The 27,376-nt window shown below is 39.1% G+C and overlaps 2 protein-coding genes across 3 annotated transcripts in view; one reads left to right on the top strand and one right to left on the bottom strand.

The window, feature by feature from the left end:
* The window catches only part of FHL1 (four and a half LIM domains 1), a 54,299-nt gene extending 52,267 nt beyond the window's left edge, over positions 1–2,032 (top strand). For both annotated transcript variants that reach the window (XM_050964436.1, XM_050964435.1), the window contains exon 6: positions 1,010–2,032. In XM_050964436.1, coding sequence (XP_050820393.1) covers positions 1,010–1,164 — 155 coding nt within the window. In that variant the 3' untranslated portion in view covers positions 1,165–2,032. The remainder of the gene's footprint in view (positions 1–1,009) is intronic.
* Positions 2,033–4,092: 2,060 nt separating this feature from the next.
* The window catches only part of MAP7D3 (MAP7 domain containing 3), a 59,022-nt gene continuing 35,738 nt past the window's right edge, over positions 4,093–27,376 (bottom strand). The window contains 12 exon segments of the mRNA XM_050964410.1: positions 4,093–5,588; positions 8,308–8,603; positions 10,400–10,613; positions 11,148–11,235; positions 11,606–11,659; positions 11,970–12,074; positions 13,404–13,563; positions 15,580–15,715; positions 23,447–23,697; positions 23,889–24,019; positions 24,485–24,630; positions 26,618–26,743. Coding sequence (XP_050820367.1) covers positions 5,581–5,588; positions 8,308–8,603; positions 10,400–10,613; positions 11,148–11,235; positions 11,606–11,659; positions 11,970–12,074; positions 13,404–13,563; positions 15,580–15,715; positions 23,447–23,697; positions 23,889–24,019; positions 24,485–24,630; positions 26,618–26,743 — 1,715 coding nt within the window. The 3' untranslated portion in view covers positions 4,093–5,580.

The raw sequence follows: 27,376 nt of genomic DNA on the forward strand, positions 1-27,376 counted from the left end.
TGCTTTAGTGATTAGAACTGATCTCCATGAACTGTCTACTACTGACCTTTCTGGAGATGGTCAGTAGCCAGTATAAATTGTGAGTTTCAGGCCCCAGCCCTCACTTGCTCATCAGCTGCCTATGATGTAACACTGAGCATATGGCTGCATATATTTGTTGACTAATAACTAGAAGGGTCAATACTATCTACGTTACTATTAGACAAAGGGGGGGTTTGGTGATTTCCTCCAATACTCCCCACTCCCATTCTCCATCCATTGTATTGTTGTTTAAATAAATTAGCAAAATAATTGAAACTAGCTTATTTGATTTTGACAAAATATGCAGAATTTTAAAATAGTGCATGTAGCTTTTTTATTTTTTGTGTGCCGAATTCCCACAGGAGTAGCACATGTATTAAACGCTGTTTTACAGGGAGATTGGAAGAGCTGGAGGAAGGCTGGGTTTAGAGGGAAGGACCCACACAAGAAAAGGCTTTTCACTGCAGAATTGGCAAAACTAGACAGGAGACCAGTGCTAGAGGAGCTGGGACTAAGCCACTCAGGGCCTGATTCTGATCTTGCCTGAAGTGGAGTCCTATGAGACTCTGAGTGGTCTGGGAAACCCCTCTGGGAGAAGAGGATTTTTTATGTTTAATTTTGAAACAAACCAGGTTTAAAAATAGAAGTTGTCAGGACAATGTGGGCAGCGAGGTGCTGCTGAAACTTAAAGGGGCCTGAATGCACCAAAACAGCTGCATTCCAACTGCTGGGATTTTCACCAGTCCTTTACCAGCAGAGTTTGCTGAGGTAGACAACAGAGAGCAGAGCAGGGGATCTGGGACCAAGTCCAGCTCTTGCTAGGTCTGGCTGAGTTCATACAGGTCAGGGCACATGGTGGCTTTCCTGGAAAGCCACCAACTACTCTATTCTCTCTATAAGTCACTAAACATTAATACAGAACAAGTTACTTTCTATTGAAAGGAATGTTAATTACCTTCTGTAATAACTCCCTCTATCTTTCTAATAGGGTTTGGAAGAGGATCCACTGTGGTCAGCCATGAAGGCCAATCCTGGCACGATTATTGTTTCAAGTGTACCAAGTGTTCCCGTCCTTTGGCTAACAGGCGCTTTGTCTATCATAATGAGCAAATTTACTGCGCTGACTGTCCCCACAGACTGTAAGGAGCAGTCTCAGCCTTTGCTGTAAAATGGATTGGAGCCTTGCTCTTGTATCTGAGCTGGTTCAGAAGGGCCTGCTAAAGGCGCTTGCATATTAAACTCTGCCTTCTTCCATTTTACAGAATGGTTCAGACGTCCAGCGCCAGCATATTTCAGCTTGTTTGATTGTAGATTTTAAGGTTCTGCAGTAACAAAACTTACTCAGCTGCAAAACTAACTTTGCTTTCATGCCAACCATTAACACAAAAGCTCGAGGTGCCAGAATTTTAGGTCCTTAAATATCCAAATATTGCCTCTTCTGCATGATGATTAGCACAAAGTAAAACAAAAGCTGATTTTGTAACTTAAGTTGAAGTTTGACACTTGATGACGTGGTTTTTGACAAGGAACATACAAACCTCTGCACCCACTAAAACAAAAAAAACCCAAACCCATCAGTAAGGAGATGTAAAGATCACACCCAGGATCACAGATATGGTGCTTCGTAATTATACATTCATGAGTACTTTATATACAGACATTAAATGCCTTTGCTTATACTACCCTATAAAGCGAGTTACAGTAAGTATATGGTGTGGCTTTGTTTATAATGTTTTGCTACTGTGGTTTAGCTAGGGAGAATGCTAAAACAGATTTATGGCAATTAACTGATTTTAAGTTGGCTTGTCAGAGGGTTTTGCTTACCAGCTTTTTTACTTTAATTATGCTGTCTACACCTGATTTACTAATTCAGCACCTTCAAGAAGTTATTCTTTGAAGCATAACATACAATGAATGTATATGCATTTTTCAAACATTGTAGGATAGCTCTCCTACCATGCCAACCTGTTATTTTAAAATCTAATAAAAATTGGATTAATGCTTGTTTGGATTCATGTACTCTGGATGATTGTTTCTCTTCACTGGTTTTTGTAGGCAACAAATATCAAGGTGTGTGTGTCAAAGTCACTAAGAGCTCCCCTCCCCCCATTACACTGCAAAACTGAACTTACTTGTTTTGAGGACCCCTCCGAGTGCCAACACCTTCACTGCCAAGAGCGTATTTATTTGTACCTGTGGCCAATATAGAGTTACTGGAAAATTAACCTCAAATTGGTGTCTGTCCCTCTGAAATCCCTCTTCCAGATGTAATCTATTTTTAAATAAATGGAGCAGCCTGAGCAACATTAAGCCATCTCATCTCCCTGAATTCCCATTGGGATTCAGGGCAGGGACAGGGGGATAGAAGGAGATGAACACACACAAGGTTTCGAGGATGGAAATTAGAGAGCCATTCTACACCCCCTTCGGTCTTTGAACAAAATGAAAGACCTACGGCCCTGAAATACTCAATTTCTTGAAACTTTTTCCTATTTCACAGCAGCGATAAGGCTCACTGAACTTTGTTTTTCACCATGGAGTCACCTCAGAATTTACCAGATTAATTTAGAGGCCAGAATTTAACAGTCTAATAAAAAGAAAATAAGCCGTGTTGCACTACAAAGTAACTCTAAGCAATATTGAAGATGAGTTTTTGTGACACGATTTATACTTGGAGAAAGGAAAGAGTGTCAAGTTTAGCAGTAACAAGGTACTAATTTATCTTCTCCAAATCCTGTCATTTGACACTTCATTAAAGGAAATGATTCATCCTCTTGGTAAATTAAACTGGTGTTAATTTGTAAGATGCCATTATTCATCCAGGTAATGATCAATGGACCTCAGACATTCAGACTAATAATAGCTTAGGGCAAGGGAGTTGCTCATAATTACTTATCTATGAGACTTCTAGTCTGTCAATGTTAGTTTCTACTTAAAAGGGCAGTAAAACTTAACGGCAGGACTATCCCCTTGTACATTTTAATTCTATATTGTAGAAGAATAGCTCCAGCCACCAATACTGGAATTCGCAAGAACCATGATTAAGTAAAAAACATTTGGTTCCAATAACTGCTTTTCCTTATTGATTCATGTGAAAAAACACGCTTGAGCTGAGTGCATTAACAGGAAAAATGTGAAAGTATAATTAGCATTAGGGCATCACATCTTCAAACCTTCCTACAAACTAAGAATTCTTACAGACTGTTGAAGAAACTACAATGCTAATTGAAACCAAGTCACTTTGGCAAGTTCTTTGCTGCTTCCTTATGGCAGTGGTCCCCAAACTTTACCTTGCACCCCCTCACCTCCACCCCCACCCCACAGAGACAGGGCCAGCAGTGCCATGGCTTAGGGGAAGGGGGGATGACAAACGGGTAAGGGAATTGAGGATGGGACCACAGCTGGGGGAGGGACCAGGAGCAGAGCCAAGGCCAGGCCCAGGAGTGGAGCTGGGAGGTGCTCCCTCCCCTGGCCCCGTGCAGGCTGGCCCAGGCCTCAGCCGCATCCCCCGACACTTTGGGGACTTCTACTTTATGGAGTAGATACCAACTATAACTAATATACTAAAAAGTATAACAAGATGAAGACTAGATCTGATGCAATACAAAAGACATTTAACAAACTGAGGTTACTCAAACTACTATGTGTATTTAGATCTCACAGCAGCAAAATCCACCGGAAACAGCCATTTGGAAAAGCAAGATGCACTGTCCAGTAATGTTCCCAGCAGTCACTGCTTTCCTGTACTGAGCATAAAGTGCTGCAAAAAAGGAAGTCAGAATGTAAGTCACGGGCTTCTGTGAACTTATTCTTTTCTTTTTTAAGCATCAATAGATTTGTACATGTGCCGTTACAGCACCTAGCACAAGAGGCCCACCAGGACTACCCAATACAAAGACGACTCTAACCATTCACATTTTATTTTAATAGCAACACTTACTTTATGGAGTCTATTGTATATTAGAGTGGTTGTTTTGGTCAACATTTGACTGCATCTCCAGGAAAAGCAGTTGGGGAAAAGTTTTGAGAGCCCTAGTAACCTAATGTTCAGTACTGCAAAAACCAAACACATTGTTCAACTGCAAAGTTTATTTAACAGTGCACACATATTTACATACAGCTGTAACAGAGCATTCAACAAATAACATCTGCACAGAAAAAAATATCAGCATCTTGTTTGTTAGAATGATTGTCTCTGCCAGAAACAGCTATTATACAAAAATACATGTCTTTTTACCTAAGGCACTGCTCTAAGTCTAAAACAGTTCTACTATACTTGGAATAGCAAAGGGTTGAGATAGTAGGAAGGATGAGGGTTTCCTGTTTTAACTGTGGTGTCAAGAAAGGAACTCATTTAGTTCCAGCAAGAACATTTGCATTTTAACACTGAAAACGCAGCTGCCATTCAGATGATTAATTGGTACTGAAGTGTCAGCTAAGGATTCAAGCAGGGTTTGAAAAAGCAATTCTTGAAAAGAAATCATTGTCCCGTATCTCTTACAAAGGCATAAGAACAGGACTGCACTTACACTTTTTGTAGCAGCCATTTGCAAAAGATACTCAGTTAATCTCTTCATGCTGTAAAAAGCAAGTAACTGTAGATGTAATTACTTAATGCAGCCTTTAGGAAAGGGAATACATATGCTATTTGCAGTCATTGTTATAAAGCTAGCACAGGAACATGTAGAATAATTAACATGAACAAAAAAATAGGACTTGAATGGCCTAATACTGTTATGTACACAACATAATACTTACATGAGTTTAGATAAACTTAAATATGTAATTCAAATGAAAACATTTTAAAAAGCATGACAAATGTTAAACTGCACTATAACAAACACGTTTAGGTACTCAACATTTTCGCAGTATATTAGTGCATACATATTTGTGTATATTGTAAAATTTTAGGATGTTCCAGTAATATTAAAATGTATGAATGATTGTACAATACTGTATTTTGAAGCTACTAATATTTTCATATTAGAAATAATCCAAAACAGTTTCTTAACCCAGTGTTGGATCAAAGAGATAACTGAACAATTTAGCTTTTCTTAAATATCCTATTACTATCACCAACTGTACAGAGATGTTACAGGAAAATAACAGATGGGATTTGGTTTTAATATGCATGGAATGCATAATTTTTATTTTAAATTTGCAAACTGCCACTTCAGAAACACGCAAAAATATTTGTCAGTGGACAGCTGGTAGATTTTCAATGGCACACGGGGACTGTACATCACACTAATATGAAAATAAAAGGACCTGCAGACAGGTTAGCGGAGATTTTGTACAAGAAGAACAAGCGATATTTAACAAGGAAAGCTTGTCAAACAGTCCGCTAAACAAATGGAAAAGGAACAACAGCAAGGAAGGCTCCCTGAAAGTTTTCAAGGTGCAAATGTAGAAGTTTATTATCCCTTCCCTGCTGGTCTTTTTTGCAAGCTTGAAGACAGGTAAAAGGTTAACAAGCAGCTTTTCAAAACAAGGCCTTCGGTACTTGATAAAACACTGGATTACTGAAGTGCAATCAGGTTATTTCCAGGACTCTAGTGTTCACAGTTCTGTCCAAAGAGCAAAGAAGAGGTGGTTAATGTTCCCATGCTGTGCAATATGTACTGCATACAAGACACCAAATACATCTAAGTATGTAAATATATGTACATACCTGCTACATATCACTACCTCAAAACATATGCAGCTGAACAAGGCCCAAAGCCCAGCCCAGAGACTGGGGTTTCTCTAATGAAATATACTCATCTTGTGTTTAACTGCATTCGTTATTAGCAGGCTCAAAATACTGTCATTCTGTTTAGACTAACTTTCAAAATGCAGTAAGAATCTGGGGCGAACATTTCAAACCTCACTGGGGTTTATGGAAGGAGGTATGAAAGCACCCACACCTGACGTCCTCCAATTACCCACAGAAGCGATATAGCACTTGCACTGTGTAGCTAGCTACTGTATCTGAACTCCAATCTGGAAGGACCATAGCAGGAGCAAGCCCTTCGCTCCATTTCCATGGCCCAGTCACAATCTTTGGTCTCTCACCTAAGTGGTAACAAGGGTGCACACTGCAATGGCATATACAGGTCTGTTGCATCTTAGGCGCATTTAACATGCGTGATTTCAGCTTTGTGGGTCGGCAAAAACAAGAGGAAAAAAAAAGAAAAACAACAATTTAAATACTGTTTCTGTAGTGCGGGCGATTCTGCCCACCGTTACACTCAATGTAATTTTGACTATATGTGATTTCTGCTTTACGCGCTGACTGCAGAACGTAACCCCAGCGTGAGATGAGACAGACCTGTATGTGACAAGTACATGAAACACATACACAAACATGGACATCTCTCCTCTGGGAACTGGACACAGCAGACAGCTATGAGGAGTTTGGAAATGTTAAACGCTCTAATTTTTGTGTCATGTCTGAAGAGATGACTCAGGTAGTGTAATCACCCCATTTCCACTACACAGCTTTTCCATTATGAACACTTGTCCACATGAGTTGTGGGGGACGGATAGCTCAGTGGTTTGAGCATTGGCCTGCTAAACCCCGGGTTGTGAGTTCAATCCCTGAGGGGGCCACTTAGGGATCTGGGGCAAAAATTGGTTCTATATCAGCTAGTTTCACTCAAGTCTCTGACTCACCACCCTAATGATCAGTCATGGACATGGATAACTACAAATGATCTGTGATAAGACAACAACTTTTGGAGGATTCCCACTATTAGACTGGTAATTCTTCTCTCCCTCACACTTCACACTCAGGCCTGTCAACTTGATGTCTGTAGACTCTGGTTTCTGTAAACCTGTTTGTGCAATTAAGATTTTGTTTCAATAACCTCAGAAGTTTGCTCGGGATGAAACACTGGTTTTGATATAGTGGTCTCTGCATTACAGATCTCCAACCAACAACTTTTAAAAATCAATGCATTCTGTACTGAGTTTACCGGGAAGAAATCACAGTTCCAGTCCAGCAAAGCACAACACAGTTAACACTTCCTCCCTACTGCTTATTGTCTAGTGTTTAGAGGGGAGGACTGGGAGTCAGGACTCTTGGGTTCTTTTCCCACCTCTATCACTAATTCACAGTGTGACCATGGGCAACTCTCAACTTCTGTCCACTCATCTATAAAATCAGTACAATGTCTACCTCAAAGATGTACAAGACTATTCTTAAATGAAATGCATCAAGTGCACAATATTAATCAAATAATCATTTGCTCTAGAAACAAACATGTTGTTCATTTTATCCCCATATTAATGGAACATCTTTCATTCAGCACTAGCACCAAGAGTATGCCTACTGTCATGTGTAGTCAAGCTCACACAGCCTTAAGCTTGCAGTGTCAACTTGTGGAACTCCTTGCCTGAGGAAGTTGTGAAGGCTAGGACTATAACAGCGTTTAAAAAAGAACTAGATAAATTCATGGAGGTAAAGTCCATTAATGGCTATTAGCCAGGATGGGTAAGGAATGGTATCCCTAGCTTCTGTTTGTCAGAGGGTGGAGATGGATGGCAGGAGAGAGAGAGAGATCACTTGATCATTACCTGTTAGGTTCATTCCCTCTGGGACACCTGGCATTGGCCACTGTCGGCAGACAGGATACTGGGCTAGATGGACCTTTGGACTGACCCAGTACGGCCATTCTTATGTTCTCCCACAAAATGAAGAATTAATATTATTATTTTACAATAAAAAAAACAGGTGTCAAGTGGACGATTGTCCTGCCACAAGTGCCAAGTAGCTAAAAGCCCTACAGCCTTAGAAGAGGTAATTTTTAAGACTCAGAACAGCTCAGCCCCAGCAAAGGACAAGAATATACTTAAGTGGAAGGGCTTAAGTCAGAGAGGTCTAGCTCAAGAAGGGTTTAATAGTAACCAGCAACATTTCAAAAAATTATCTTTTTTTTAAAAGAAAAGATCACTGTAATCATTTAAGAGATTTAAGAACAAAAACAACAAATCAAAAAACAATACAATAGAAAAGTTGTAGTCCTTGAGGGAGGTGCAGAGGCTTCATAGTGATTGAGCTGTACTTTTAGAAGAGCACTCAGCGGGTGTGTTAACTAGCTGTAGCAGCTAAGTCCCTTCAAAAGTCATCGACTAGTTATTCCTCTGACAAAAGGAAAACAACAAGCACAACAGTAAGAGCCTGTTGCTAGTTTAGAGAATGAGAGATTCTCAAAAAAAAAAAGGCACAAATATACAGTAAATATTGAACAAAGCGACCTTAATTTAGTGGAAGCAGGAGGTAGAAGGGAAAACAGCATACATTACCTGATGCAGTCTCTATAGGTTTGGTCAAGGAATTCACTGTGCCATCGTCCTCAAATGCCAATTTTGGACTAGAAAGAACTGTAGCAGCATCATTCAAGTTTTCATTACAGTTATCAGCAGTGATGCTGTCTGAACTCAGTTTGGTTGACTTGGAATGTACTCCAAGATCAATAATTTCTTCAAAAGTCCATGCATTAGATTTTCCATTGAGATTCTGTATAAGTCCAATCGTACGATCAGCTTTATTAACGTGTAATATTTCTGAATCCTGGATAACCATTTCTTTTGCTGAAGGACTGGAGAAAGAACAAACACATTTGTTAAGAATGCTGGACCCCTGACCCTTATTTACCAATAGAAAAGAGGTCAGCCAGTTAGAAATCCCCATATTCTCCCCAAAGAATATTTTTTGGGATAAGCTGCCCTACCTGCCATGCGATTGTTATAGAAATCAGATCAGAAGGAACAACTGCAACAAGATCCATTCAGTCACTTCTGCACCAATAACCATCAGATAAGAGCACAACTCCACAGAATTGGTATAAAAAAGTCACAGGATCTATGTCCCTGCTTTAATAGTCTGTGTTTCTGCTTTGTTTTCAGATTCATTTCTGATAAGCACAAGCATTTACTGAGTCACAGACTACTCTGTAAAAGTGTTATATTCAAACCATCAGTTTCAATTCATTTCTGAAGTCATGAAACATTAACATTTTATATGCAGTCACTAGACACATGTGGCAAGAACAGAAACTTAATTTAATATCAGAGAATTTTCACAGTGCAAATTCTAAAGCATCATTAGGATTTGGACAAGCAAACAGAATTGCCCATGAATCTAGAGATTCTTCCGAGGACTGGATGGAAATTCTCTCTTTAAAAAAAAAAGATGAAAATGAGAAATGTATTGTTAAAAACTTCACTTGGTGGGAATTTTAGTATTAGTTTTTAATACTGTTTTAGCTGAATTGAAGGTGTCTTAGAGAATCGTGTAGATACTCTCCCTTCTCCCTATTCCAGGGGTAGGCAACCTATGGTATAGGTGCTGAAGGCGGCATGCGAGCTGATTTCAGTGGCACTCACACTGCCTGGGTCCTGGCCACCAGTCCGGGGGGCTGTGCATTTTAATTTAATTTTAAATGAAGCTGCTTAAACATTTTAAACGTTATTTACTTTACATACAACAATAGTTCAGTTATTATTATAAACTTATAGAAAAAGGCCTTCTAAAAACGTTAAAATGTATTACTGGCACGCGAAACCTTAAATTACAGTGACTAAATGAAGATTCGGCACACCACTTCTGAAAGGTTGCCGATCCTTGCTCTATTCTTGTTTGGGGATTTAGTAACAAACTGTCATCCAACCTCAGGGAAAACAATTTAGGTTGTTGCTTTGTTTACCAGTAAGTTAGCCATGTTTCTGTTTGTTTGGCAACATCTCAGTCCACTTACCACCACCACTGTTATTGACATGGCACTATCAAAAACAAGCAGCTTATGCATTAAATAGCAAACTGACAGTGTGATCATGCAATGCACTTGAGGCAGTGGGCACTGATTCATAACGGAAAGTTTTAAACTGATATTTTTCTTTATCAAGATACTGATGCTTTAGTAAGTTCTGAAGCAAACTAACAAAATCTCTGGATTTAGTTTCTGTACATCAAATTAACTGATCAGCTGTGGGCTGGTTCAATTTCACACCAGATTTACACTGAGCATATCTCCACTGACTTCATTAGTGTTACTCCAGACTCAAATTAGATTGAGAAGAATCACAATCAGCTCCAAAATACAACAATGTATAATTATACAAGAAGGAATAATTTATATTTTATTTTATAATTTATTTTTATGTTTTATATATTTAAAGTGGCATATATCATTTTTTAAATACTAACTTGAAGTTTTGCCTAGAGTAAATCAGATGTTTCCTGACAACTACAACAAAACTGGACAGTCTCAAATTAAATTTTTGGCAATCTATGATCAGTACTAGCCACAAACTATATGAAGTGTATTTAAGGATTTATTACATAAATGACAATCAGATGCAACCTTTACATTAGGACACCATCACAAAGGCTCACCTGTAATCCTTTAGCTGCATAACATGCAAAGACCCCTCATTCTTCTTCTTCTGATAAAGGTCTTGCTCATCTCCATTTATAAGTACTTCATCTGCCTCCATTTTTGACATATCTTGCATTGAAGATTCTGTAGAAGTCAAATCACATGCAAACTCAGAACTATATTTTCTCTGCACCTTGATTTCTTGAGACAGATCAACACCATTTATCTTTTCTGAAAGAAAGAGAGCTGCAATATATTATAGCTCCTATTCCAAATTAACAACACACAAATAAATGACTAACTGGTCTCTCTCCTACCTGGAATGTTCTGAACATACAGGCTCATAAAACAAACATCTCTAATGGGAAATTGACTATAATGATATGGAATAATACATGTATTTTTAAAGTGCCAAAACAAATCTAAAACATTTTTATTGCATAGTCATTTTCAAATCATACATTTTTAGTTAACAATTTTGCCTCTTCTCCACACAATGGAATAAATAATCTATTCTCATTTTTATGCACAATGCTTCCATGGCAATTGTGGAAGTGGTGTACTCAAAACATCATACATCAGCATGAAAATTACAGTAAATATTGCCAACTGCTGAAAATGGAGTAGGGCCTTTCAGAGGATGAGTGAAGAAATAAAATCCTTTGTTTATTAGGGAGTTCGGATCCCATTAAGACAATGACTACCCTGCTTTAGAGTATAAGTGATTTTAAGCACTTTGGACCTCATTTACCAAACGCTGTTTACCTGGTTGATATGTTTTTTCAAGGCTCAACTCTTCCTCCTCTTCAGCATCCTCTTCCTCTTCAGCCTCATTAGCAGACTTCTCTTCATTCTGTAACAGAAATCTGTATTACTGCTAACTTAAACTGTTGTAAGTAACACCACCACCCCCCAATATTTATTGTGAACTGCCCACATATTATCACATAGGCCATGATTCAATACATTTTAAAAGATGTACATCCAGCTTACATGCTGCAGAGACCCTCAGGAGTATCTAATAATTGCCCTGAGTATACTGAGAGTTACTATCAGTCATTGCACAGGATCCTTGTGCTATGGCTGGAAGCCATTTCATTTCAGTTGAACAGAACATAAAGATGTATGTTATTTTTCTGAAAGTGAAGCATTTAATGGAAAGGTTCTGAAAGCAAAACACGAGAACTCCTTGAATCTATATAATGTCACATATAAACAAGTACCTTGGCTTCATTCTGATCTGACTTCCGAGTTCTTTTCATTATTTCTTCAATTCTCTGTTAAAGCAAAAAAAAGTGAATTTGTCACAACATGAAAAAGGCTGAACTTTGATCATTTGGCTTCTTGTATCAACTTTTGTATTTAAAAGGATTTAAAAATTCCTTACTCTATTTACCACTTTAAATTGTCATTTTTTAGAATAGAAACCAAAAATATACATTTAAAAACACAATTTGATTTATTCAAATACATGCGACTGTTCCCAGTTCAGATCGTTTGTTTAACTTTATTCACCAAATTGCTTTAACATTAGAGTCTCAACACACTTCAGGCTCACTTAAAGGCTTGAAAGCAAGAACTATGCACCTTTTTCCTTTCAAGTCTCTCCTGCATATTTTGCTGCATAATTCTCTCTCGCTCCTGCCGTTGTCTTTCAGCTTCTTCTTGGGCTTTTGCTTCAGCTTCCTCTCTCTAAAATTAAGGCAGAGAATATGGGATCCAATACATAAATCAATTTTAAGGTGTCAAGAGAGCTATTTTATCAATGGTTATTTTGTAGATGAAATAAATGATTCATACCACCACTTAAGCATCTGGTGTGCAGTACATGTAAATACATATTATCCTAATCCTGAAAATCTGAATTACAGATTTGCCACCTGATTCTGAAATTCACAGAAAAAATATTTAGTTAAATGATTATTCAAGTTTTTTAGATGGCCCCAGAGCTATCTGAATAGTTAGTTTAACCAGTACTTCAGAATGAAGGTCCATTTAAGGAAGATACTTTAGAAACCATGAGGAAAGCAGTTAAATTGCAAATATAGCAAAATTAATTCAAGACATTGCAGTCAGATATTTCTATTTAAGATAGTTGGCACTGAATATCTTAGTGCTCCTATTATAACGGAATCTGCTTCTCACTATGACTGCAAGCCTTGATGGGGAGATAACAGGATTCTTAACACTAGCTTATTTTTATAACAATTGTTCAGAACAGTAAAGTATGACAGAGACGGAGAATGAAAAATTTATACAATAGTTACAGACACAATATATACCATAGATACAAATAGCGGTTATAAATTCACCATACACTGAACAAGGTCCATATAGCATGAAAAATGTAATTTCTTTCATTCATTAGGAAGGATACCTTTTCCAGGCTATATAGACATTAATTATCCATGAAAGGCTATATTTAGGGGTTGTTAGTATTTTCATTCATAGTTTTTGGGGGCCATGGATCAGCATTCATGTCACACTGCGTGCTAGCACCTGGCCCAGGAAAGCTAATGATCCAACCACTGGACCAAATTCGGTGATGAATCCTGGTCACGAGCCACCCGAGGCACATTGCACATACACTAAGAAGTATTTTAAAATCTGCTGTATCAGTCTTTTAGCTATTACCATTACCTTTTATAGAGAAGTTACCTCGCACAAGGTGCCCCAGACTCCTCTCTGATCTTTTAAAACAGGAAGCTCTGTAAGTGGCCCCAAGAAGATTATGAAGAAGTTTATTATACTTTTGCTTTTACAAAGTTCCTTGCATCTTACCTACTAAGCAGCTTTCAGCCACCAGTGCACTGAACATGACTAAATGGTTATGAAATATTTGCTTCTTTCCCAGACTCAAAAGCCACACAATTTAGGAAGATTTCAATAGTTTTATCTATGGTATCCTATGTCCCTTTATGACTGGGCATTTTCCAATGTGAACTGATTCAGGATCTAAAAAGAATTAGTTAACAATCAGAGTCATGTTCTACATCTAGCAAGTAAACCTGTTAAACCTACTAGTTTTTCCTGCTCCTCCTGTTCTTTGCGAACTCTCTCTTCAGCTTGTCTTTGCTGTTCTTCATTATCAAGCCTTTTTTCTTCCTCCAGTCTGCGGAGTTCCTCCTCTCTTTGTGCTTTATCTTCAATCATTTTCTTTACCATTTCTTCTTCTCTGCTCCTAGTATTTCCAAGAAATGGATTACACACTGGATATTATTTATTTGAAGTGTGAGAGTTTAAAGCTTGTAAAAGATGCCAAAGGGTAGGTCTACACTGCAGCTGGGAGCATGCTGTACATAACAGCGTGGACATTGCCACAGGGCTAGTAACACAGGCTTGGACCCAGGGGATCAGGCGGGCTTGCTCTTGGGCAGCTAGCAGAGCCACAACATCCACACTGCTATTTTTAGCACACTACTTTGATGGAGCTAGGGCAGGTCTGTCTACCTGAGTTGGGAGGCACACTCCCAGCTGCAGTGTACACATATCCAAACTCACAGACAGCTATAGAAGATTCCACTTATTGCCAACAACCAAGGGGTTACCAGCAAAAAAGTTGCCATTAATTGGCAGTTACCAGTAAGCTGAAGGCAGGTTTGTGGGGCTGCAGCTAGGGAAGGAAATACTGGGACACGTCTTGCCAACTTGGTTGTGAGCAGAGCAGCAGCCAGGAAGAGGTTGCAGTCCAAAAGCCAGGGCTTACATGGGGAAGGGAAGCTGCAGGCAGAGCAGCAGCAGGAAGAGGTACATGCAGCTCCATGGACCTCCCCCACCCCAAGCACTCCTGCTCCCCATGGAAAGCCCTGGCATCCAGGCTGCAGCCACCCACATTGCCCTGCCACAGCCCCCTTCCCAGCAAACAGAACTGGGACTCCAGCAGAGGTTACCCCATTGGGTGGAGATGCTGAGGTCCCTGCCTCTTATTTCTTGTGTGGTCCAGGGTTGCACATAGATTTATGGGACTGTAGCCGAGGAAGGAAGTGCTGGGATGGGGTGAGGTCCAGCTGCAGGGAAGTCATGTCCCAGTGCTTCCTTGATGGCAGCCAGGGCCTTTCTTCCAAAAAAAGTTTTCAATAAGTGGCATGCTGTTGCCAATATCTGAATCTCGTTAACATTAAAGTCAACAGGATGGGATTGATTCCTGGAAAATGTTGCTATTAAGTGGCATCCACCCTGTCTAGCCATAGAAGAGATAAACATTAAGCAGCAAACTGTAAAAGTTTACGAACAGCGCCATCCCACCAGTGTCTCTTTCAACTGTGAGCTGGAGGAACAGAAAGGTAACTCATCCTTCCTGGACAGTTAATTCTTTGGACACTAGTGATAACAGATAATAGTCCAGCCTCAGTACAGAGAGCTGGACTACATGACCTATTGAGATCCCTTCCAGTCCTACATTTCTATGATACTGTCAAAAAGGGTGCCAGCTGTTCTGGTGATGTGGACACTTGTCCACTGAGAACTGGACTAATAAGAGAAATGCATTGCATGCAGGCTACCTGCCAACCATCATGTGGCATCTCAGTCATCATCAATCTGGGATGAATTTAAACTGGGAACCTAGAAGTCAACATGTCTCCCAAACTTGCCAAAGAAGAGTTTAAGAGGAATACAGTAGAACCTAAGAGTTACAAACTGTCTGGTCAACCACACACCTCATTTGGAACTGGAAGAACACAATCAAGTAGCAGAGACAAAAAAAAAAACCAAATACAGTACAGCACAGTACTGTGTTAAAGGTAAACTTCAAAAAAATAAAGGGAAGTTTAAAAAGATTTGACAAGTTAGGGAAACCATTTGTGTGCTTGTTTAATTTAAAATAAGATTGTTAAAAGCAGCATTTTTCTTCTGCATAGTAAAGTTTCAGAGCTATATTAAGTCATCGTTCAGCTGTAAACTTTTGAAAGAACCACCATAAATTAAATGTAACTGGAGTAAGAAGCATCTCTTATATTTTTAGTAGTAGAATCACTGGAGACTTGAAAGAAAGAGAAGCAGTCTGCCTAGAAAGTGACATCCCATTTCACACAGACCTCTGACATTCACAAGGATACGTATTTCCAGCAAACTCTGCCATATGTACCTGCCTCTCTGTAGAGTCTCGCACGTATAGCTACAATACATGCCAGCCAGGTTTACATGCCAATCAAATTTGCATCACAGAAAATATTGTTTTCCTGTATTTACAAGTTACCTTTCCTCCTCTTCTCTCTGAATTCTTTCCTGGTCTTCACGCTCTCTTTGCTCCCGTGCAAGACGTCGTTTCTCTGCTAAGATTTTAGCAGCTTCTTCGGCTGTTGTGGTTCCTGGAATATTTTTGCTACTAGATTCTGTAATTTGAAAGAAGGTGGTTATATAGTACCATCCACTTCAAAACACGCCTTCACCACTGTGATATAAGAGGTGAGTAACACTGCTTTGTCCAACTGCCCTATCATCATTAACGTAAGTACTCAACCAGTCAATCAAAGCACTCTGTATTCAACACACAGAGAAACTGGAAGAAAATCCTAAACAGTTGAAAGAAAGCAACAATAGGAGCCCATTACCTTATTTACATTGCAGATATACTACACTAACTCCTTCCACCAATACATCTTTGGCTGTTTTCAGATAATGTAACTACTGAAAGTGCATTGTGGTATTCCAATAATTTGAAGACCACTCCATTTAAATGCAAACAAGAACAAACTTTATTCCAGGGGTCTGACTGGCATCCCCTCTAGGTTTCTCTTCCTCATAACCCCCATCGCAGTGTCTTCTCCTCCGCCTCCTGGTTCCACTTCCTGATCTCTCAAAGGAACCACACCTCATAAGCAACCATTCCCAAATACACATGCATCTCTGCTACAAATAATGCTGTAATAATCATAATAATGAAAAGAATATTTCCAAAAACTAATATAACTGCGTAACCTTCAAAGAATATTCTATTAGTGCTTTTAAAAAAATCTGGAGAAATATTATTGTATGAGCAATAAGCTTGTTAGTCTTCCTTATAATGAACAGGACAAACATATTCTGGACTAAAAGAGGAAGTATCAGTTTTAAAAATCCATTTTCCAAAATTAGCAGTATTTTTAGAATATTAACAACTATGCTTTTGTTTTATCAGACAAAATCAACTAAAGGACAACACACTAAGATCTTAAATCATGTCCACACAATGACATTGCTACATTCTCATTTTACATGGAGATCAAAACATCTCTAATCACACTTCTTATATAATATCCACAGTTATAATATATTACAAGGCCTACGGGCACAGCCAAACTCTCTTTTACAACCCCTCACCCGCGGTGTTTGAGTACAAGAAATATGTTCATAAAAATATTCTGAAAAGCTACTTGACTAATTTATACTGTAAACAACCCTCTTGTTTTTAGGAATTATCCCCATCTTCTTGAAGTTTAACTGGTTTTAATGTAACTGATGTCTGACCTTGAGAACATTTAGGGCCTGATTTTCAGTGGCTGTAAATCAGCACAGTTCCACTGAAGGCAATATGCCTATGCCAATTAATACTAGCCGAGATTCTTCCCTTAATTTATTTTTAACATCCTTACATAGGGGCAGACAACTGCAGGTGTAACACTGATAAATCCTTCAAGTCCAAACGATTAACAATTGGAAAATTCTTCAAATGTTACAAATATTAGACTTATTTCAATAAGCATCAAAATCAATGTACTGACAAAAGTATTTCGCTTCTAGCCTGAAAAAAAAAAAACATTACTTCAATATAATGGGCCAATTTATGTGAAATTCAGCCACTTTTTATAAGTTTAAGACAGTACAGTGGGAAAGATTTTCCATGAGCTGGGTATGGAGTGTGAATGTGAAGTCATTGTCTACAAACTGTAGCATGAAAGCATCAACGGCACTTATACAGCTGTAGAGTCAATACAAAGTTTGTGCACAAAAATTGTGCTTGCAAAACTGAGGGAGCGTAAGTGTGTACACAGGATTCCAATTCCCCAGCTGGCATTGCTGGAGAGTTTTTTTCTATGTATTTAAGATTTATACAATCTCCAGAGCCTCTCCAGGGCTTTTACTACCTTTGATTTAAGAAATGCAATCATACCGTACAAGCAAGAATAAAACTATATCATTGCCAAACCTAGAAACAAGGCAATCCAAAGAATACCAAAATACTCAAACTCCCCAAGCAACACCAAACCACACAGACCATCCCTCTGCACATACCTACCTCCCAAATTGCACAGGAGAGCAGTCAGGACAGGTGCAAAGACTGGTTCTGGTACCAATCATCTACCTTCTCAAATAAAAGCTTTGTATGCATAGCAGGAAGATTGACTCCATTAAAAACAATACTATGGGAAAGTATTTTCCTTCAAATAATCTTAAGCTATTTGTTGTATGAAACATTGGGAAAGAAAACACTTAAGTTGATAATACACAGAGCACAGCATGTATGGGCAAAGAGTCAGCTTTCTAAACCTCACCGAGAAGCTATTGCGTGCATCAGGCACTGACGTTTTTGAAATGGACCTGGGGATGCAAACCTACGGAGGTAAGGGGTTGTTCGCTTCTGGTCATGAAGTCTGGCTGCTGCGGGCTAATGTATAGGACACTGGACTGGGAGTCAAGACACCTGGGTGCTAATCGCAGCTCTATCACTAGCATGCTGTCTGACATCAGGCAAGTCATTTCAGCTCTGTGCCTGTTCCCTTGCCACCCTTGATCTGCCTCATCTGTAGGCATCATAAGCTGTCTGAGGAAGGTACTGTTTCTTACTACAAGTCTGTACAGCACCTAGCACAATGGGCCCTGATCTAGGCACTATTATAATATAAACAATAGCAGCAGCTGCTAAGACAACGGGATTCTTACACCTGCTCTGTTTATACACAAAGCCAAGTCAATAAAACAGCGATGCCATCAATAATCAATCCTTAAACTTGGGCAAACCTATCACAAAACTGAGCCTGACTATATATTCCCATGAAGAATGCAGGCCCTCAGTGTAAAATCTCTACCTGAGGCAATACCATTTTAGGATTACAAGCTACACGCTTCCACATAAAATACTGTCTGAGTACACAGTATCAAAAAGATAAAGGAAACCAGTCACAGTAGTGTTCGGAATAGCAGATTATTGTGATAAATCAGGATGGAGAAGGAAATAGGAAGAAGATGAGAAGCCCGCAGGGTGGGAGAGATGAAAGATGTGTATTTTCCCTCTTGAAGGTAGATCATAGTTTTCTGTAAGGATTTCAACATAAAACTCACTCTGTGCACTCAAGATTAGGAGCACACATTTCTGGGCATGCAGTAGTGAATGTACAAACTTTGGAATACCCAAAGTCTCAGATATGCATGTACCAACATCATTTGGTGCACGGGTAAAGTATGCAGACACGTGGGTACCTGAATTGTATGTGGTCAGTTTCGGGGCAAAATTTAAGTCTTCCATGATCTTTGTCTTGCTCAATTCCTCCATCTGCACTACTTGGAGTTTCTTGCGTCTGTAGAGCAAAAGAGGTCATTTTCCAACTCAGGAAAGTGCTTCTTCAGAGGGCCTGTATAATCCTCCTCTGTCTTCGCATCAGTGGGGATGGAAGATGATGCACTTCTTATATTCCTATGTCACATATTCCATGTACCCAGAGCCAGAGTTTTAGACAGATTTAATCGTTACAGAATGGGCCCCCCAACATGAACACATGCATTAGCAATGTTCTCCCATTGTAGCTTTGTGTGCTGTTTTCCTATAGTGATATTCCTGACCATCGTCTCATTCCTTTGCTGTACTTTTAAAAACAAGCTGCTCAGGATTTAAAATTAATCCAACAGGACTGCTGTTCAGTTGTTGGTGTCACTTGCTGTTAGCTTGTGGATTGTAAGAAGCATTCCTTGAAAGGAAGCAGAAATTGTGACACTTCCAGCCCCATTATGTGTGTAGGATTCCTTCAATCAACTCCTTCTCTGAGGATTCACTGTCAGCACTACTTGACCTGTGTGGGTTAAGGGGTGGAAAGAGTGTGTTAAGCAGGCCCATGGAACTGTTGTCTTGTGAAGAGTTGGTGGTGGTTTACCCTCCTCCCTAGGTCTAGTGAAGTTAGTTTCCTGTATGATGGATGGAAGAATGTTCCACATTACAGCTGTCTAAGGAGGAGCCTGCAATCTCCTCACTGGAATTTGTTTTTTTTACCTAGCCACTAAGATAATGTGTACCTGTGCTAAAACAGTGTGATGTGTGGCATTAGACCAGGGGTTGGCAACCTTTCAGCAGTGCTGTACCGAGTCTTCATTTATTCACTCTAATTTAAGGTTTCATGTGCCGGTAATACATTTTAACATTTTCAGAAGGTCTCTTTCTATAAGTCTATAATATAGAACTTAACTATTGTTGTATGTAAAGTAAATAAGGTTTTTAAAATGTTTAAGAAGCTTCATTTAAATTAAAATGCAGAGCCCCCCGGACTGGTGGCCAGGACCCAGGCAGTGTAAGTGCCACTGAAAATCAGCTCGCGTGCCATCTTTTGCACACATGCCATAGGTTGCCTACCCCTGCATCAGACAGAAGGTTATCACCCATACCTCAATGTGGGCTATTTGTTTTATTTTTATGCCCTCCGACTCCTCAACAACCCAGACATATAATTATTACATTCAAGTTTATTACTCATCATAGCACACAAGGTGACAACTCATGAATGAGCATTTCTTATGTTTTTAAGTTGAAACAAGCCTTTTAACTCAGGAAGAGAAGCTGTGTACGACTGCTCCAAGTCACTGAAAAATAAGACGTGTTTTATTGCATAATAGCATATTTTAACTACCTACCAATGTAGACACAAAAGGAAACAAGCAAGACAAGGAGTGTTGATAGGCAATCAAGTCCACCATAGGTGGAAAAGTGACATGAAGATCCAAGTGTGACAAATTGGGAGATACCTGCATTATTGTTATGACTATTATGTGTTTCCCTGTTCAGTTTTGGATGGCTGTCGTCTTTAACTCCAAAGCTAAAGCCCAACTGGAGCTGGGGGTTGGCTGAGGCAGGAAACAAAACAAGGACTAAGAACTAAGACAACCCCTCAGGTACACTTTTCAGGCCAAGTTAAGTATTCAGTGGGGGCTTTTACTGGGAGATGCCACTGCCAGATACCAGCAAAGCTAACAGGACTTGTTTTGCCAAGGCGATCATAAAGATCAAAAGTTTAAAAAGGTTCCCCTGGCAGAAAGGGAGAGAGAAAATGATCAGCAGGCCACGGGGCTGACACAGACTGGGAGAGAGATGGGAGCTGTGGGGTAGGCAGTCTCACCTTAAGCAGGGCCTAAGCATCTGAGCTAGGATCGACCTGCTGAAGTAGTCACAACTGGTAATTCGGGGGCTTTAACCCAGGTTCTAGTCTAAAAGTGGGTGAACTACAGAGAGATAAAGGCTTGAGGTCTGACATCTGTGAGAGGTGCACTCAGTGAGACCCCCAAGAAGGGACAATGGTGCAGCTAGTACAGACACCATGACACCAAGTACACTTAAAGCTACCTTGAAATTAAGGTTGAGCCCAGGACTTGATAGCAACTCAGGAGCCACGGGACAACTCGGTGGTGAAAGCCAGTGTCTTTGGGCGGAAGCCTCAGGAGCTGGTTGGGGTATGTTATTGTGCCAAAGCAGTGAGGTAGCCTGGCTAGATGGCCACTCACTGCCCTCAGTTGTTGCCCTCTGATTTCAACTTCATAGCACATGATTTCGAAAATGTGAAGCAACAACTTTTCCAGAACAGAGGGATCTGCCTTCATGTTCACAGGCAGGGCATGCACGGAGACTGTCTGGACAGGAGTGGACACCCCATACTCACAAGGAAGAAAGAAACCAAACACCTCTATGTTGATCAACTTCCATACTATCTCTCTGCCTTATAAACTCTACAAAGAGTTAGGTAGAGAACTACTCCCAGTCTCCTACTATCAATGACTGCAAAGAAAGTGATAATCTAGTGAGCAGCAGAGCAAGATGGAAGGAGATGAGCTGGGTAAATATAGTTCTAGAAATTAGCATGGGAAGAGAGAGAAGAAGTACCCAAGTAATGAGCAGAAGTGGCAACATGAGATTCAGGGATGAGTTCCAAATACAGTTTAGAAGAGGCAGCAGAGAAGGCGGGTCAAAGTCCTGGCAATGAGAAGGTAAAGCTTCAGAAGATGAGAGGCCCAGAGATAGATGAGGATATAGCAGGTGGGTCTGTGAAGGACAAGGATGATTCTGTAAAGGAAAACATGCATGACTGAAGCCAAAGAGTAACTGGCAGATACCTGTGAATAGGACAGACAGCAGGCATCAAATATCAGTGATGTGGATTACTGATCTATTTCTCATGCTCTAGACAGGTCTAAGATACACATTTATTATAATTAGGAGCAAGGGACACTGTTGAAAGATTGGTATACAACTCCATATGACACCACGACGACGACATCTAGCTATCTTTCCACAAGAACGTGTGTGTGCAAAGCATAGTACAACATACGGGATCCCAAAGAAATTCTTGCCATATTTCACACCCAGTTTAAAGTGTTAACACAGGGAAATTTTCAGACATTCCCTCAAACTTACACACATTCAGGAACACTCATAAGTATCTTTACATGCAGTGACATGCATCAGGCATATGATCCCACTTACCCATGGTATTTGAAGGATTTTCACCCTCAGTATCGCCACCAGTTGCCTGTTCAAACTCCTTTTTCTGTTAAGTTTCCCCTATGACCTTCTCCACAGAGAAGTGCATGTGATACTCATCAGAAGTCTTTCCCAGATTCTTTTCTGGAGATTGTAGAGAGTGTTCTTCCTGGTCGGAGGGGTAGAGGATGTGCTCATTTGGCACAATGAATGGGGTCAGAAGATTTATTTCCAACCTGGGAGAATTATGCCTGCTTTATTCTCCTCTGTGTGGCAGTGTGGCTCATTGTCTCCTGATGCTCTGGCGATTGCACATACATTGGAATAAAAATTTAGGCAGGTCTCTAACCATTTGGAAGCTAGGTCTCATGTATGCTAGGATGAATGAGCTGTTGATTTTTCCTCCAGGCTAAGGCATATGCACACAATTTTTAAAGTGACAGCTGGCTCAATTTCACAGGTATCTGGTTTATAGAACAAGGTTTCAAAAGTGTGTGCTTTAATTTGTATGCATTGCCTGCTATTTGAAATCACTTTGCATGTGTGTCTTGGATTTGAGAATCTAATCCAGTATTTCTAATATACAAAGCCGAACAGGATTTAGTTTAGAAGTTACACTGTAAACAAGATTAAAAGTCAATACCTTTAGCTCTCTAGTCAAATGAACTGAATACTATATATGGTATAACCCAGCAATTTATAAAGCTACTGTATAATTAACAATTTGCAAATAACATCTTTTAACCTGAAGCATCCCAAAATCCCCTACAAATTGTTTTACAAACTACAGTATAAAGGGACTGTTTCACTCATCCTTGAAATGCTGTCAATTCTTGGGTAGAATAACCACTATTCAGTTGTATTCAGTGAAACTACAAGAACTGAATATCAATACTTTTCACTTCTATAGCGCCTTCTCTCCAAGAAGTTCTGAATATTTTACAAATACTCATGAATCTCCATTTTACACATGTAAAAGTCAAGGCACAGAGACGTTCCAGATAGAAAGGCATGAAGCAAGATCACACAAGAATTTCGCAGCAAGATCAGAAACAGAATCAGATATTCTGACTCCAAGTACTCTTATTCAACCATAGAGATATCCCTTCCTCACTCTGACGAATACTGTAAGAAACCAGAGATGCTGGAGAAATTTAGGAAAGGAGATGGAACTTGGCTAGGACTTTTTCAGGAATTGCCAAGTCCTCTTTAGTGTCTACAAGCAGTCAGGAACACAATTTGTGTCCATTCCAAAAGATGTAAGTTTCTTCTAGATTGCTTTAAATTTTTTTGCATACTTACAAAGATCTCTCTAATGCTATTTATAGGTAATTATCATCAAACTTTGAACTGTAGTGGACCATCATCAAGATAAATGGAATAGACAAGTGGATCACTTAAAGGCTCCTACCTTCTTTGGTCTTTGCAGCAATTGCGACAGTTTCCCTCTCAGAGGTTGGAGAAGTGCCATGTTCTTGTCCTGCTCCTTCTTTGCAATTGTCCTTTGGTTTGCACTCCATTTCAGGTTTCTTTCTGGTAATATTCATAACACTTGGTGTGAGAGGCAGGCGTTGAATAGGTGCTGGTTTGGAGACTGTAGTAGGGGATGATGGCCTTTGTTTCAATAGACTAGGTGATGGTGGACGGGCCTTTTGATTTTGTCTGCAGAGAAAGGAACACTTATTAGGGCTTCACTGAAAGCCTGAAGTATTTAACTGATTTTATACACATAGCAACAATATGCACCTTCTGCATTCATACTGGACAGTATCAGGACACCAAACCTGTGGCACAGAAAGTAGTGCCCATTTTGTTTTGAATATGGTTTAGGATGAACACAGATTTAAACATACCTAGCTGTAGAGGGAGATGAAGGACGTTTTGCCAAGTTAGCAGGGGACGGAGATCTTCTACGAGCTGACACAGATGGCGACGGAGGGCGCCTCCCAGCAGGACTTGGGGACTGCTTTTGTGTCGCCGATTTCTGATCAGATACACAAACAGCCATAATGTACACCTTCTAAAATGCACAGTCTAGATCCAAGCTGATTTAGGTTTGGCTTTAAACACCCTGAAATTCTGAGGTATTTGAAATTTTGGTTTGGAGACACCCTAAAATAAAACTCTTTTTTAAGAAAAGAAGTGACTTTTTAGTCTACCTATTCTTCCCTTTGGAATTATTTTTACTAACTTGCATAATTAGTAACCAAAGATTATTAAAACTTTAAAAAGAAACATCAACTTGCTCTTATCATTACAATAGTATTCTGTGACATTGTCCAATGTTTATCTACAATGAAAAATAAAGAAATTTAACTAACATTTAAGTGTTCTGATGCAATAAATAGTGCAGCTGACTAGGATTGCAAACGGTTATAACATGTCCCTAATCTGACCTGTCCAAAAAAAGAAAAAAACAAGCCTTTTGTAAAAGGAATTTTCAACAGACCTGTGTGGATTCTGGAGAGCTGGTGTCAGATGAAGATACAGTGGTCTTCAATCTGTCGATGCTACGGCTGCGCACGGGCACTTTAGGAGTTTGGTTTGGAGAACTGATGGAACTGGCTGAAGCTGAACGAGGACAGAGGTGAGATTCTATAAAGTTAGGAATTTGACAAGACAAAACAGAGAACCAAGTGCACAGCATCAGAACAGGAAAAAAGGAGAGAGAGAGAGAGAGAGAGAAAGAAAGAAAGATTGTGTGTGTTAGAACCCATACAGAGAAAACACCACTGGAAGTGCACATTGGAACAGGTCATGGACACAAGACACCATCACCACAGGATTAGGAGTTCAGAAGCCACAGCACCAAGAATGAAACCATTCCGAAAGCAGCAGTCAAGTGTAGATAAAAAAATAAAGTGCTTTTCCAAACTATGTCTACATTAAACTTTCAATACCTAAATGTAGTTTCCAATTTAGTCAAACTGTAGCTTGTCATGATTATTTCTAGACTAACAGAACTCTGATGGCCAAACTCTTGCACAGGGTGAAGAAGCGTATCTCACAAATGCTTCACAATGTGTAGATAATGCCGTCCTAGTTATAAAATGTTTTGTTTTGTCCAACCCACATGGAATGATTTTTCATAAAACATTGTGTGACAAACTGCAGTTACTATATCAAATATTTTAACCTTGTTTTATGCACTTCCTTATTATATCAGCTGCCATATAACAGCATTGATTATTTTTACTTTTTTCCCCAAATCACACACTTTATCCACATTAACAAAACAAGATTAAAGTATGTGAAGAAACTAGAAGTGTAAAGGGTTAACAGTCAATTATAATTACTTTACCATCTCCAAAACTGTCAGCCTCTTCACATATAATAAGATGTGATGAGAAAATATGATCACTGTATGGATCCTTCACTAAACACAGTAGTTCATATATAATATACAAGAAGTGTATACAGTAATGTAAATTGAGATATTTGCAAATAGATTAAAACTAGCATATCTAAGATTTCAAAATATCTAGGGATACAAAAATCTAATGACAGATGATAGCTCTTAATCACTGTACTCTTATGGATAAAACATTTTATTTGAATATCTACAGCATTCTTGTAGAGAGAACTGCACTCTTATGATATGAACTAGAATAGATCAAGGAGATTACTACTGAAATTAAAAGTGTTAATGCTATTGAAAGTACCATAAATTTGCTGATTGTTAAAGCAAAAGTCCTGAACTTTTGTTTGAATAACACTGAGTCAGAGCCACATCCTGCCTATCAGTACAAAATAAGAGATTTCCCTCATATAAAGTGAAGTAAAACATTTTGTGGAAAAATAAAGTGCACACAAATAGCTGTGCAAAAACATGAACATAAATTATGAATCCGCAAAGGCAAGGATTAATTACAGTCAGGTCAGCAGTGTAGAAGTCTTGTCACTATTAGTGAGGTCAGTTAATTAGCTTAAGTTATACTAAAAAAATAAAGATGGAGGAATGCATTTGAAAGGATAAAAGGCAAACAAAATGTTGATTGTGAGTTGAAAGATTAAAAAAAACAAAACACACGAACAGGTAGAATGAACTCCAGCTAGGTGCACATTACATTGAACATAGTACTTTCACTGGAACTTTCTTAGATTCAGTAAAAGTCACAGGTAACCTAGTCGTCTTGTTCCAGCAACTTTTTACCTGAAAAAATTGCTCTCCCTCAGATAAGTCAGTTTGTTCCCCATGCTTACTAGTCTCTCAGGCCTCCTATGAAATGTTACTAGCTTTCCAGTTCCTCCTCCTAAGCCGTCACTTAAATTCAAATAGAGATCTCAGAGACAGCTCAGTGCAAAAATAAATACCAGTATACAATTCCCTGCAGAATGAATGAACTGGTATTGTAGTTTAAAAGCCAATACTATCCTATGAAATCTCAAAATAAACATGCAACATAAAATATGTATTGCATTTATTTTACCAAAGTAAATGTTAGTGAAGTATTATTCATAGTGATGTGTTAACTAAATGTATGAATTGTGTTGAAAGGTAACATAGTTAGCAACTGTCATATCAACTCTTGCTTTGAAAGCAACTACTATCGCTTTCAGGCTTTTACTGCACTCCTGTTACCTGAGGGATCTTGTCCATCAGCCGATAATGTAGCAGCACTTTTACTCCTAGCTAAGGAGGCCTGTGTGGGGGCGAGGAGGCGACTGATTACATTACTCTCCAGAGGACTGATCTGGGAGCGACGAGCTGAATGATGGGAACAAATCAAAAAGGATTCAGCATGAAGTCATATAATGAAGAACGCAAGCATCGAAGAGAAAAGGAGCTTTGGGAGTATTGTTGCAAATCATAACATTTTCAGAAGAAAATATTAAAGTAATGAAGAGGGAAATACATAGTAATAGTATAGCAGGATTAAACACTGCAATCAGATATGATTGCATTTGTTGTCCTTGATTTATTACTAATTGTTATGTGCAGAGAATGATATGCAAACAGACATAAAACACAGATGGAGTGCTGAAATAAGTCAAAACATGGAAAGCTTTGGATTCAGCTTTGCAGAACTTAGGATGCAACAGAGGATATTACAAAAGACTGGTGGCACAAACCAGAGAAAAACCTTGGAAATTATTGCCAACAACTGTTAGCTATTGTTAAGTCTTATTTGCACACACAAACTCACATATATAGTAATCATTGTCAACTCAATATGAAAAAGGGTTCCAAGCATTCTACTGTAGTTTCTTATCAGGGCAAGAGCTGCTAAGGAGGAAAATTTCAAATATGTTAATTGAAAAGGAGATGTTTGTTAAAGAAGCTGGCATCCATTAGCTTCAAGTAGAAAATAGTTATTAGAAAGAAGTTCTTAATAAAGAG

This window comes from Gopherus flavomarginatus, chromosome 8 (genome assembly GCF_025201925.1).
Source record: "Gopherus flavomarginatus isolate rGopFla2 chromosome 8, rGopFla2.mat.asm, whole genome shotgun sequence".
Classification (NCBI taxonomy): Eukaryota; Metazoa; Chordata; order Testudines; family Testudinidae; genus Gopherus; species Gopherus flavomarginatus.